We start from the raw sequence: 12,655 nt of genomic DNA, 5'->3' as shown, positions 1-12,655 counted from the left end.
CTCCCCTCCCCGGGGAGAATTGGATAAAGTCGCCTCCAGGTTCCAGTCATGGGAGCCAAGTTTCCTCTGCCTTGGCCACTCAGGGCCTCTCTGAGCCTTCTAGAGCCCTGGGTCAGTTGGGAGAGTCAGCTTTTCAATGAATCCATGGAGGAACCTCTCTCCTGACATCCTGTTAGTATAAAGAGGAAATTAAAATGGATCCTCAGCCCAGCCCCATGTGGGAGCAAATTGCTCTGTGTCCTGTGGAATCCCACCCAGTCTTCTCAGAGGGGGCTGGCCCACGCATGGGCTGCTCATTGCTGCCCCTTAGCCTATACAATCATTTTGTCCCTGTTTGTCGCCCAGGGCCCATTAGGGTCAGAAGGAGCTAAGGGTGACGTGATTGAGACAGCAAACCGTGTAGATCTGCTGGACTCTCTACCTGGGTGGTCAGGTGAAAGTCATCCTTGGGTTCTACAGTAAATGGCTCAGTCTTCCTTCTGGACATTTCCGTTTTCAAAGCCTGTGTTGACATGTTGACCTGTCACATGTTTGAAAAAAGTCTTATGTATCCAAACAGCCTGACTGCTCAGGGCTCAGGATTTTCAGGTGTTAACTCTAACTCAAAAGACCATGTTCAACCATGTCTGACCATCCATCCTGGCCAACCAAGCAGGGAACCAGCAGGACAATGACCTGGTCCCAGCTTTGCTGTGTGCCTGAGCCTTGGCCCTTTGGTAGCAGGGGTGGGAGGAACTTCCCTCCTTAGGCAGATGCTCTCCTACTGGCAGCAGCCCCAGCTGTGTGTGCTTGTCTTGTGCACACAGGAGTGGCTCACTCTGAACCCTGCCTGCTCCTGAGGGAGGGTGTCTGCAAGATGATGCCTGGACCACATCCCACTGCCTCATGGTGTCTGCCCAGGAAGGTCCTACCTTCCTGTCCTTTTGACACACATTTGCAAGGATCCTCCCACTGGGGAGTGGCTTTCAGTAATGAGCTCCCAAACCACACCATCTCCTGTGTGGGGTCCTGCCTGGGCAGTCTCTGGAATCTCATCTAGACTTTAGTGGGCTCTGATCTTCCCCCTTTAAAGCTTTGTTCATCTTGGTCCAGCCTGCTGGGTGGTCACCACTCTCCTTTCCATGTGTGCTGTCCTACTATGCTGCAGGCCCTGCCATGCTTCTCCACAAAGTGTCTGTCCCTTCTCCAAAATCCTGTTAGCAACAGTTGCCTGGCAAATGGTCTGTCTTCTCAGGACCAGTGCTCTGCATTTGATTGAAATGATTTTGAAATACGGTGGGGCATGGTCTTAGCAGAGGTCTGAGTTATGGGATTGGGCCCACAGTTTCCCTGCTGTGTGACCCTGGGCAGGGTTTCAGTGTTCTCACCTGTAAAATGAAAATACAAGCCATGTCCAGCCTGCTTTGAGGGGTTATAAGAGGAGGGAGTATATAGGATGGCACGGAGACAGATGGGGTCAGGGAGAAATTCCTTAATCTTTTTCTCTCTGGATCTATGCCCTTGACGTTCCTAGGCAGCTCAAGTGCAGACCCCACTCTTCTTGCTCAGTGGGGCTGGAGACCTGGCACCACTCTGTATTTTTGTGTCTGACAATAAAACATCTTGGTATCATCGGGGGGAAAATCTACTAGGGCCCTGGAATGAGCGCAAGTCCCTCTGAGCAGTAACCACACTCAGTAAACGAGGACTAACTAGAGGCAAACCAGAAGTAAGTAGAGGAGATTGGGGACTAACTGGAGGAAAGTGATGACTAACTCTAAGTGAACAAGGACCAATGAGAGTAAACCAAGGAAACAGGGAGTCTGAGTCTCCATGAAATGATGCCTTTTAAGGCAGCTTAGGAGGATGTTTTGTTGCAATCCATATCACCATTAAATCTTAATTTTCATCTAACTCCAAGATATCATGTTGATATTTCTTACTAGGTTCTGAAAATTGATATCAGTAATTGATGCTGGAATCTGCACTGCACTTTTAGCTATATTGTAGGAAGTAAGATGTGAGAATTTAAAGAGTTTTAAGTCCTTGCACATGGATGTAATTAAAATATTTTACCCTGCTTTAATAGTACATTTCTATTGGTGTTCAAACAATCACGAGCTAATACATCGATAAAGTGCGTGGAAATTTGTAATAACTGAGAAGAACGTGGAACATTCTCCTTCCTTGATCTCATCTACTTTAAGAGAAAGTGCTGAGTGAGACAACTTGGTGGGAAACATTTTTTATTTTGAGCTTTGACTGTGAAATAATAAGGACCCAGACATGGAAAGCGTGGTCATTCTACATGGTGCCTGGCGGAACTCACCCACGGCACCTACACATGGCATGGGGTCAGTTGGCTCATTCTGATTCCAAGATGCTGTTGGCAGTGGTGGCAGGGGTGGAGGGCAGGACAGCTTCTTGTAAGGACAGATAGATTCTTGAGCCATCACTGGGGGCTTCTCCTAGAGAAAGACACAGATGTTCATGTGACAAAGGCCCAGGGAGAATAAAGGAGAGTTTCCTTCCTTCGAGTGACCACAGAGACCCCCTCCTCAGAGACCCCCTCCTACAGACACTGCTGCCCAGGCCACCAAGAGCAGAGGAGGACAGGTGCCACCTACTGACAGCCTGGACGGTCTCCATCACCCTGTGGCCCCATGTCAGGGAAAGCAGGGGTGGAACGACCCCACCCCACTCTCCACAATTCCTCAGAGGACGCCTGTACTGCCCTGCCCTGCCTGCAGGTTGGGGCCAAACTGCTGCTCATTTTAGCTCCTGAACATGGCAGAGAAGTGGGGAGAGGATGTCCCTCCCACCCCTCAGCAGGCTGAGAAGGGCTGAGGTCGGGAATGGTACAGTAACAACCTCTCTGTCCTCTGTATTGTCCAAGCCCCAATCTGCTTTGCTCCAGCACAGGGAGCTTGGCTTAAAATGACCCCTTGCATCAACATCTTTTTCCTGCATCTATAAGCAGACAATTGCCCTGCCCATGTGGCAATAGAAGTCACAGCCCTTCTTCCCTGTCTCCTACTCCTGTCTTGAGTCCTATACTTTTGGTTTTCAGACTATGTGTAGTTGGCTTATCAATTTTTTAATAAAAAAAAAAAAATCCATAGGGTTCACATAATGTAAAAATTCTAATGGTAGTATAAGATGTGTATGTAAAAGTGGCCATCTGCTTCCTCCCTCCTGTCCTAAATTCCTCTCCCACAATCTTTCTTCTGTTGTTTCCTTCTATTTTTCTCTGTAATTTGCTTACAAGACTTCAGCAGCTGAAAACCCCAACTTCAAATTTGGGCACAAATACTGCCTAGCTGTGTGTTCTGGGCAATTACTTAACATCTCTGAACCCTTGTTTCTTCTATATCATGTGATAATTGTTCCTATATCACAGGGGTTGTACAGGAATGACAAGGAAACCAGTATTTGTTCACCAGACAAGTCTCAGTGCACAATGGGTGACTGTTGTCACAGTGCCATGGTTGAGCTGGAGAGTGAGTGAGTTTGCGGAGAATCCCGGGATTCCAGGCTCTTTATGAGCCTTAGAGCCAAGGACGAAAAGAAGCTATCATGAGGGAGAAGCTGGGCAGCCCACAGAGCAGTGGCTCCTCGCATTGCACTGGGGGGGTGGGGGACTGTGAAGGTTACACCCATCAGAGCCACGAGGCCCCGGCACGCGTCCAAGGAGAATGTGTCCCCTGGAGACCCTGGGAGTGGGGAGCAGGCAGGACTGCATGGTGGAAGGGTGACACTGGACTGGCTCGGCCATGGAGTGCGGCTGGGCCACCAGGCCTCAGGGATGACTTACCTCTCAGGAATTCCTGGTTGAGCAGGCTTTGCTGCTGGGGAGCACCAAGGTCCGACAACTGCCCAAGACAAGGGAGAAAAGCAGGTAAGTGTCAGCTTGGGACCTGTGGGGTTGCACCTGCCTGCCTGCCTCTCTGAAAAGCACTCACAGTTTCCCACAGCAGGTGGGCTCAGGGCCTGCCTCCTCTAGGAAGCCTTACCTGACATTTCTGGGCCATGGCACCAACTCTTGCCCCTGACATCTGACCTTTGACACCTGGTGTGGATCGTCCCACTATTATGTCTTGATTCATGATTGGACTGAACAGTGTCTGCTTGCTCCCCACTACACCTGGTCCATGGGAGCCTCTCAGGATATGTGTTGTTGAAAGTATCAATTCAGATCTTAGGTGTGTTCCATTCTGCTTCCAGAAAGAGATAAAGAGAAAATAGATCTACTCTGGGTGTGTGCATGTGTGTGTGTGTGTGTTTGTGTATTTGGGGTAAAGTGAGATAAAAGTACTAAAAATCGAGGCTGGATAATTGGTTGCAACTTAGCATTCATCTTCCCAGCTACTGAAGCAAAAATTGAGAACATCTTCTTTTGGTTTTGGCTTTCTTTGTCTTCTCCTGGCATGGAATTTTTATAGGTGTGAACTGTGTTAGGTTTTCATACTGGGAACTCTGAGCAACTTTCTGGCAGTGTCTGCTTGACATTTGTGCAGAGGTGGAGCTGCTCTCTTCATGGCCACATGGATCCTCCCAGGCAGAAGCTCTTCCACTGGGAGCTGGCATAGGGCCTCAGCAGGTGCCTGGCAGGCTGTGTGGGTTAGCAGAGCATGAGCCTCCTTGGGTTCCTCTGAGGACCAAGCCGTGTTCTCATGAGAGGACAGACACTCAGGGTCTGTCCATTCTCCCAGCATTGGCCTCCGTACCCTGAACTGAAAGCAAAGAAGCCCTACAGAGCCCCATGGGATCCTTTAGCTCAAAGGCTGGCCCTTTCTGATGCCGCTGAGGAAACATCCTGCCAGTGTCTGCAGTCAGTCCTAGGACATTCCCCAGCATCTCATTGGTTGGGTGATGTCAGGAATGTCAGAGCTGGGCACCCACCATCACCTGAGTTACTGAGTTTTCTCCTCAAAAGAATCATGATACCTCACTTTGAATGTCAGTTTAGGGGGAGATGAGGAACTTCTCTCTGGAATCACCAACTAGGTTATTAGCTGCATTGGGGGCACAGCCATGTTGTCTTCCTTCTCCATATCCCCCACCCTGAGACAGACCCTGATCTAGACCCTGCATTCACTGCCCAACTGAAAATGCTAGAGGCCAGGAGGAGAGGAATGGGGATGATGATTCCCCAGAGAACTGCACGCATGCCACCCCACCACAGCACAGGATGTGTAAGAACTGACACTTTTGTATTCCAAAGCCTAACTTAGTTCTTGGAGTGGCTTAGAAGCTCCATAAATACTTGTCAATTGAATAAATGACAATTGGATGGACCTGGCCTGTCCCAGAGTCTGAGTGTGTCCTTCCATCCCCAGGCAAACCCTAGGTTCCAGTACCTGCACCACCTCTACTGCTGGTGAAGGCAACTCATGGTGGTGGTGGCAGCAGCCTGCCATGGTCTTGGTTTTAGTCTAGTCAAATCAACAAAAGTAAAGAAGAGGGAGGCCTCAATGAATGCACATTGCTTTAAACTTTTTGAGGATGCAACCTCCGAGGATGGTTTGCAGATTCTACAGAATGTTACCATGTGGCCCTGCTCAGGGGCGCCTGGCCAAGGTGTGACAAGGGGTTGCAATCCAGCTTAGGTTCCACTTACCAGCCAGGCCCCTTGGCCCTGAGCTGCGTCTGTGCCTTATTCTAATACAACAAGGCCCCATAAAGGTTAATGGTCACCTTTTGTCAGGAGGTACTTTTTCCTTGTTTGGAAAAGTCCTGATTATGGAGTCTGTACCATTATATCATACAACACATTGCATTTTTAATTTTAGATGTGCAGGTGCGTGGACCATGTGTGAGAATTTAGCACCTGCCCCTGAAAGAGATTTGGTCTCAGGCATCCTCCTCAGGCCCTGCTCATCATGTAGCAATGGCTAACCTTAGCTTGGATATCTGCTCAGAAGATGCTGCTCTGTCCCAATTACATTCAATGATATTGATGGAGCACCTTTTCTGTATCAAGGATAGATTTTGAGGACAAGGAATGAAATTATGTCACCCCTGCCTTCAGGAGCTCAGACAGTCATCTCAGCAGGCTTTGTCTTACATCAAGTGACCTGCTTCCACCTCAGCCATGTCAGTGGGCCTAACTCCTGGGTTGGTGTCTATTTCAAGGTCACCCATGCTCAACTGCTGCTGGTGAATGTATCCTCATGCCAGCCACTTAATTCATTACCCTTGTGTTTTCCTCTGGGCTTGAACCCTTTCCCTTTGGGCTACACTGTTGTCACCACTGCCCTATTAGTCCTCTGCTTGGCTGTGGCTGGCAGATGAAAATCTCTATCACCTTCCCCTTTCCATACCAACAAGACTGTTAAGTGAAAGGCCCAAGGTGCAGAACACTTGGCAGCCGTGTTTATCAGTCAAGGAGTTCTCTAGAAAATCATTAAGAAAACCTGTGCACAAAGGTGGCTGGACAGGAGGACATGGTTGGCGCTTTCTGAAGCTGGCCCGCTCCTGGGGTCACAGTGCCAAGGTTGGTGGGAGGTGACCCAGAATGATGCAAAGTGCTTGTTTAAAGATTTAAAAGCACATGCATAATCCCTCCTTTCTAAACTCTACATTCCCTATATCACCAGAAGGTGAGGATGTCGCTTTTCTACTGGGGCTGGCAGACAGTTCAGTTCTGGAGATGATCCAGGGAGAGAGGCCATAGAATGATCCATTGAGTCATTTCTCCTCTCTGTATTCCTATAATGACCTTGTTGTCCTCCCTCTGGCCTCTCCAGCACCTGTCCCTGGTAGACTCCCTTGGTTCTAGGTACTGTACCTGTTGAGAATATCTGTGGAAAATGTTTTTTTGGGAACCATATTCAGGAGGACTTGCTGGGATCAAAGGGAAAATAGACAAGATTAAACTTCTGGTAAGAGGCCACTTTTCTAGTGAGGCGAGGGCACAGGGATCTGAGCTAGAGGCTTCACCTGGCAGTGGCAGAGAACCTCCAGGGAAATGGAAAACCTGAAGTTCAAGGGAGGAAGGTGGTTGGGTCCAGCCTGGCCCTGGAGGCCTGGTCTCCTGCCCCCAGCCTTAGCTTTCAAGCCATAACTGGCTCTTAATGGTGTCTCTGCTTTCAGTGATCAGTGATGAGGCAAGGAAGGAGATAGAAACATAGAAATGCACATACCTGCCTTCAGTTCTCCGAGGTTGACGTTGCTCTTCAGGTTCCTAGAAAATCAGGGACAAAAAGTGAGAATGATGGCTGGCCCACCATTCCAAAGTGACCTTTGGAGGGCACCTAGGAGTCATCAGACACTTGTCCAAGATCTGAGTGGAGACTGTGCAGGGCTGATTACATAAAGCAGGCATCTGTGGCACCATGGGAATGAGCCCATCTTTTGGGATAGAAGTGGCATGGTCTTCAAACTTTTTATTACCAGATACACCTGAACAGTGACTTCCATTGCTAGGATGGCCAATGGGCTTAGTCTTTTCATCGGTCTCTAGTTGGCAGTGTGCTGCCTGGCATGCTGTACTGCCCATACCCAGTTATAGGGAGGCCTGCCTCGGCTCAACTTGACCACCAACTTGGCATTCTAGACTTTCCATCATCAGACTCCATTTTTTAGGCCCATCTTTGACTTTCTCCTCAGTGTACCCCATGCTCTGGCCACCTTTCAGATAATTTGTCATGTATGCCATGACCATCTTCCTGTCCATGTGGCTGATATCACTTATTCCCCAACAAGCCCTGAGCACATCCTCTTCCCAGCCACTGGCCATATTTCTCCTTCCATATGCATTGCCTTCCCTAGTTTCCCATGCCTACAGATCTAAATTATGCTTTTCCTTAAAGGACCAGGTCAAATGTAATTTTCTCTAAGAAGCCTTCCTCTCCGCCTGGCCCGTGTGTCCCTCAAATGCACTGCAGGAGGAATGGCCCATACTGTTTGTGGTCAGTTTTTGGTTCATAGACTTCCTTGTCCCCTCTTATGGTAAGCCCCTCATGAGCAATGCCCCTGCTCTCTCCCTTACTGAACTTGGCATAGGAAATGCATGTAATGATGCAATCCATTTTTAAAATGTAATTGAGTAAAATGAAACATTTAGAGTACTGGAATTTCTGTACCTGTCAACATCTGGCAATTTCAGGAAGATTTGGAGCAAGAACTGAGCATCTTCTCTGCTCATCAAAGGGACCAAGTCATAGGACCCAGGGCTCAGCTGGAACCCGCAAATGCGGTTGCACACGAGTTTTTTTAAGTTAGTGCCCTGGACAGCATAGCTGGAATGGGATGAAGATGTCGGCAGCAGCCTCTCCTGGAAGTGCTGGGGCTAGAGGGAACCAGATGATGGTGAGAGCCTCCTCCATGCACGTGCCCCACAAGCAGAGCAGGCCGACCCCCTTCTATGCACCAGAGCAGCAGTGCAGGCCCCCAGAGGAGAGCAGTGCTTGCCTGAACTCTCCGCAAGTGGCAGAGTTTACATGTGAGGTATCTAGAGTCTGAAATGAATGCAAAGAAATAAGACAAAGGGTTTTATCTCATGAAGTCTACTAGCATCCTGGGCTTCTGCCTAGGGTTTTAGCTCTCTGCTTATATGTAAAGAAGAGTTTTGTGAAAACTAGTGACATCGTGCCAACACTGAAAACTTTCAGAGCCCCTAAAACCACTTTTCTACTGAATCTCTTGCAAAGCACTTGCTGGTCAGCAAAGCATCCCAGGCTGGTGTTCCTATCAGTTCTTCTCTTTCTTCTTTCCAGCAGTTCCCTGAAATTCCTTCTCTTTGGAGAATAATAGGCCCTGATCGTATTCTTTTTACTTCAATATTTTCTTAGCGATAAAACAATAAATATAGTGCAGTTCCTATTACCAGATATCACCTAGCTGTTACATAATAAAAACCCCTTACTAAACAAATTTTCCTCAATACAGGTGAGCATAAGGCTTCCATTTAGAACAGTTGCACAGCGTGAAATGATTATTCATGAGCTCTGCCTTGTTAGGAAACAGGGAAATGGGAGACTTTCTTTTCAGGGGTGGGAGTAGGGCTGAGCTACCAGAGGGTCCCAACTGTCCTGAAGCTCTGGGTGTGTGAGTGTTCATACGTGGGTGTAAGTGTGTAAGAATGTGTGAGCGTATAAGTGTGTGCACTTGAACATGTGCCTGGGGGGCAGTGTGTATACAGAGGTGTGTGGATGACTGACACCCTGCCTTCTAGAAGGACAGGACTCCGTGCTTGTACTCTCTAGCCCTCCTCCCTCCACTTGCCCTGTGCCGCTCTGTCCACGCCCCTAATCCTTCAGGACAGACTGGCTCTGGCTCGATGGTGAGAGAAGGCTGGTGTGGGAGAGGGACAGGGGTCTTGGTCCAGATCCAGAGGACCCAGCATCAGATTAACGCAGGGGTCCCATGCAGGCCTAGCCCCGTCGTTCTAGGGATGGGCTCGTGCCTTATCCTGAGACCAAGCCAGCACCCTGTTCTCCGGCTCTGGAAAGCACAACACTATTCGGTCCCCTGTGCCTGGGCACTTCCCTCAAAGCCCTTCCAGGAGTCCCATGTCTCCATGGCTGGTCGCTGTCACAGGCAGGGCTCTCCTTGTTTCTTTTCAGGCTGGCTTTTGAGTATCCCTTGCTCAGAGACCCCTGCCCTGGCCTCTGGCTGCCTGTTAGCGCTTCCCTGGACCCTCCAGGCCAGACCAGTCACCACATCCTGCTCCGCCACCCCCCAGGCAGATGGCCCTTCCCTTGGCAGCAAAGGGGCTGTTGAGCCCACATCCATTTAAGGGGTCTGAGTGCCTGTGCGGTCAGGGTCTCTAGGTCCCTCTGTTCCTCTCCATCCTTACTCACATTCTTAACTCACCTCTCAGCAGTAGGGATGCAGAAGCTCTGTTTAGGAGGGGAGGCAATTTGGTGTAAGAGGAGCTGGAGGAGGTGTCTTGGAGCTGCATTTACTCAGCAGGCTCCCTTTCGTGGTGGCTTTGGGGGCTGATGAAGAATGTGGGCAGTGATGTCTGTGGGTGTGCTGGTGCCTGTGAAGTGCTCAGGGCTGGAAGCCTTCTCATGAGAGCCGACCACAGCCAGTGCCAGGACCCTCCCTCCAGCGTGGGCTACGCAGGAGCCCTGCCTGTGCAGAGAGGAGCTGGACCCCTGGCTGTGGATTTTGCTTGGCGCCAGTGAGCACAATTGTAGGAAGCTACTCTAGAGATGCGACCATCAAAGCACAATGTGTCAATAGAGCTCTGCTGACCTCGGTGCTCACAGAGGGGTGTGACTGCAGGCTGGGGGGATGATTGGCACCCAGTCCTGGCCCAGTCATCAACTCTGCCCATGTCACTTCACCTCCCTGGGCCTGGAGCCTGAGGAGAGGGGTGTCCTGGCATTTGCTGGTCGCATGTTCCTCACTGTCCATGCTAGTGTAGAGGAACTTCCAGGCTATGTGATTTAAGAACCATTTACTTTAGTCCTAGGATGCCATCAATTGTTTGGGGGAAGAGGAGGGAGAAGAAGTGTCCAATTTTCTCTAATTTTTTGTTTCCACATTATATGAAAAATAAACAAAAACAAAATCAAACGAATGCCCCCCATTAGCTCTAGTTGAGGTGCTCAGGTGAGGAAGGGGAAGGGCCTTGAGAGGGGAGAAGTCAATTGCGGGTGCTACATGGGACCAGGACAGAATAGGCTGCCATGGAAAGTGGCTTCAAATGGCTGGGAAGATGCTGGCAAGCCAGGCGCCAAGCTGAGACTGCACTTCAGTCAAAGAGAGGAGAAAACCAATTTTTCTTAAATTACTCCAAAATTTAGCCAATGTGTACTCAATGTGCATAAGCATTACCGAGTTGTTATAAATGCAGATTTTCAGGCTCTGTCCTTAGAAATTCTGATTCAGAATGTCAGGGTCGGGCCCAGGAATCTGCACTCTTGAGACAGCCAGTCTTGGCCCCAACAATGTAGAGCCTGCAGCTGACCAGGACATGCTGACAAATGAACAGGGCATGTGTGTCCCATTGTCAACTCTTAATCTCCTGAAAACTGGGCCTCAGGTTTACTGCACATTTACACAGTGGGGCCAGATGAACGCTCAGCCCTTTGGGGTTTTTATCTCGCTGGCTGCCCTCCCGGCCCCAGGTGGCCACAGACATCACCACAGGGCGAGCCACAGCAGGAGTCGTTACCTCGACGTGGAAGGTCAGTGGAAGCTCCTCCTCTTCTGGCCTCAGACTCTGTGGCCTCATGGTGACAGACACGACAGCATTGATGCCTTCCGTGCCCTCTGGCACTGAGAACTGTGGACGGTCCCTCCAAGGGCCTTCTGCAGAGAGAGAGCAGATCCTAGAGCTCAGCAGCCCTGACTCCCCCAGGGCCATGTCCAGGTCAGAGAGCCCGTGGGAGGTGGACGACACTCCAGCACGGACACCTGAGGCCTGGGTTCGATTCCCACATTCACTACTGGTAGTCTAAGCCTCTTTAGTTCTGAGCCTCAGTCTCCTCCTTATCACAATGGGAAGGAAGCAAGTTCTCTCTCTTTGGTCAGAGTGTTTCTTAAACTGCAGAGTCAAGGGCTACTTTTATGACAGGTGACCTTTCAGAGTCCTCCTGTTAGTATGAGCTTATGCCTTAACAGTAGCCCTCAGAGCTTTAAAATGTACGTCCACCCCCCAAGCAACAAAAGAGATGGAGAAGAATAGGCAATGATGCTAATTCATAGCTCTTCTGCCCAAGCATGATGCTGAGGCCGAGCAAGCCAAGAACTGATGTGGAAACCAAATATATGGAAGAATGAAGACAAGTCAAGCTAGGGGTGAATGAACACAAACCAAAGGCTCAGGTCACAACTGGGAAGCTCTGAGGGGGAGTGGAGGGACATAGATCCTCAGAGCCTGCCCATAGCAGCCTGGACTTGACAAGAAGATGACACTCTGAGGTATGGGGTCCTTTGAGAAGGTGGGTGCCCTGGAGGGTGCATGTAAATGTCTGGGTACAAACACATGCATGCACACACACACACACATACACACTGGCCCATGTGCTGTTTACTCAGTCTCTATTTTCAGGACTGTGTAAACACATTTGGATTAGTCTTCATAGGGAGCTGCTTCATTGGTCAATGTCACAAGTGTGTAAAGTGCAGGGGGTGTATGGGACTCTCCCAAGGGCACAATCAACATGATTCATCACAGGGAGTCCAAAGACAGGCTGTGAAGCATGCCTGCCTTGGGGTCGCAGCGTGCTGCTGCAGGTCCCACCCACCAGGTAGGGTGGGGACATTCTTCCTGCTGCCTGGACGGGCTCTGTGGTCTCAGGGGGCTGACAGGGTCATGGATTCCAGTGCTCACAGTTGGGAAGGCTGAGGACAGAGAGACTAGCAAGATCCCAGAGTCCCCGAGCTGTGCATGCAAAGACAAGGGCTTAGAGTCGACTTTTTTTCCAGTGCTTTCCCCACACATCCACCACCATCCTGGACACTCCCCGAAGGCAGGTGAGCCTGCTCTACTTCTGGGAGGTGGGTGGAGGTTAATAGAAGGACAATGGTGGACTATAAAGGGTCACTGGAGACACATTTTAGATTCTCCTCCCTGTCCCCTCCACCTCCTCCCTTCCCAGCCATCTTTTCCTTGGAGAAGCAGTAGCTGCCCCTTTCAACTGACAATTCCCTTCCTTTCATCTTCAGGCTAGTAGTCCAGAATCATGGAGCCAGTGGGAACTGAAGCTGTGGCAGG

The 12,655-nt window shown here is 49.9% G+C and overlaps 1 protein-coding gene across 2 annotated transcripts in view; it reads right to left on the bottom strand.

The window, feature by feature from the left end:
• Positions 1-2,214: 2,214 nt before the first annotated feature.
• LOC101427514 (calpain-13-like) overlaps positions 2,215-12,655 on the bottom strand; it is a 51,591-nt gene continuing 41,150 nt past the window's right edge. For both annotated transcript variants that reach the window (XM_004451071.2, XM_004451072.2), the window contains exons 11-15: positions 11,111-11,247; positions 8,067-8,272; positions 7,125-7,165; positions 3,794-3,851; positions 2,215-2,447 (exon numbers count right to left, since the gene is read on the bottom strand). In XM_004451071.2, coding sequence (XP_004451128.2) covers positions 2,432-2,447; positions 3,794-3,851; positions 7,125-7,165; positions 8,067-8,272; positions 11,111-11,247 — 458 coding nt within the window. In that variant the 3' untranslated portion in view covers positions 2,215-2,431. The remainder of the gene's footprint in view (positions 2,448-3,793; positions 3,852-7,124; positions 7,166-8,066; positions 8,273-11,110; positions 11,248-12,655) is intronic.

The sequence above is a fragment of the Dasypus novemcinctus genome, chromosome 17, assembly GCF_030445035.2.
Source record: "Dasypus novemcinctus isolate mDasNov1 chromosome 17, mDasNov1.1.hap2, whole genome shotgun sequence".
Classification (NCBI taxonomy): domain Eukaryota; kingdom Metazoa; phylum Chordata; class Mammalia; order Cingulata; family Dasypodidae; genus Dasypus; species Dasypus novemcinctus.
This window is presented reverse-complemented; position numbering and strand designations above follow the sequence as displayed.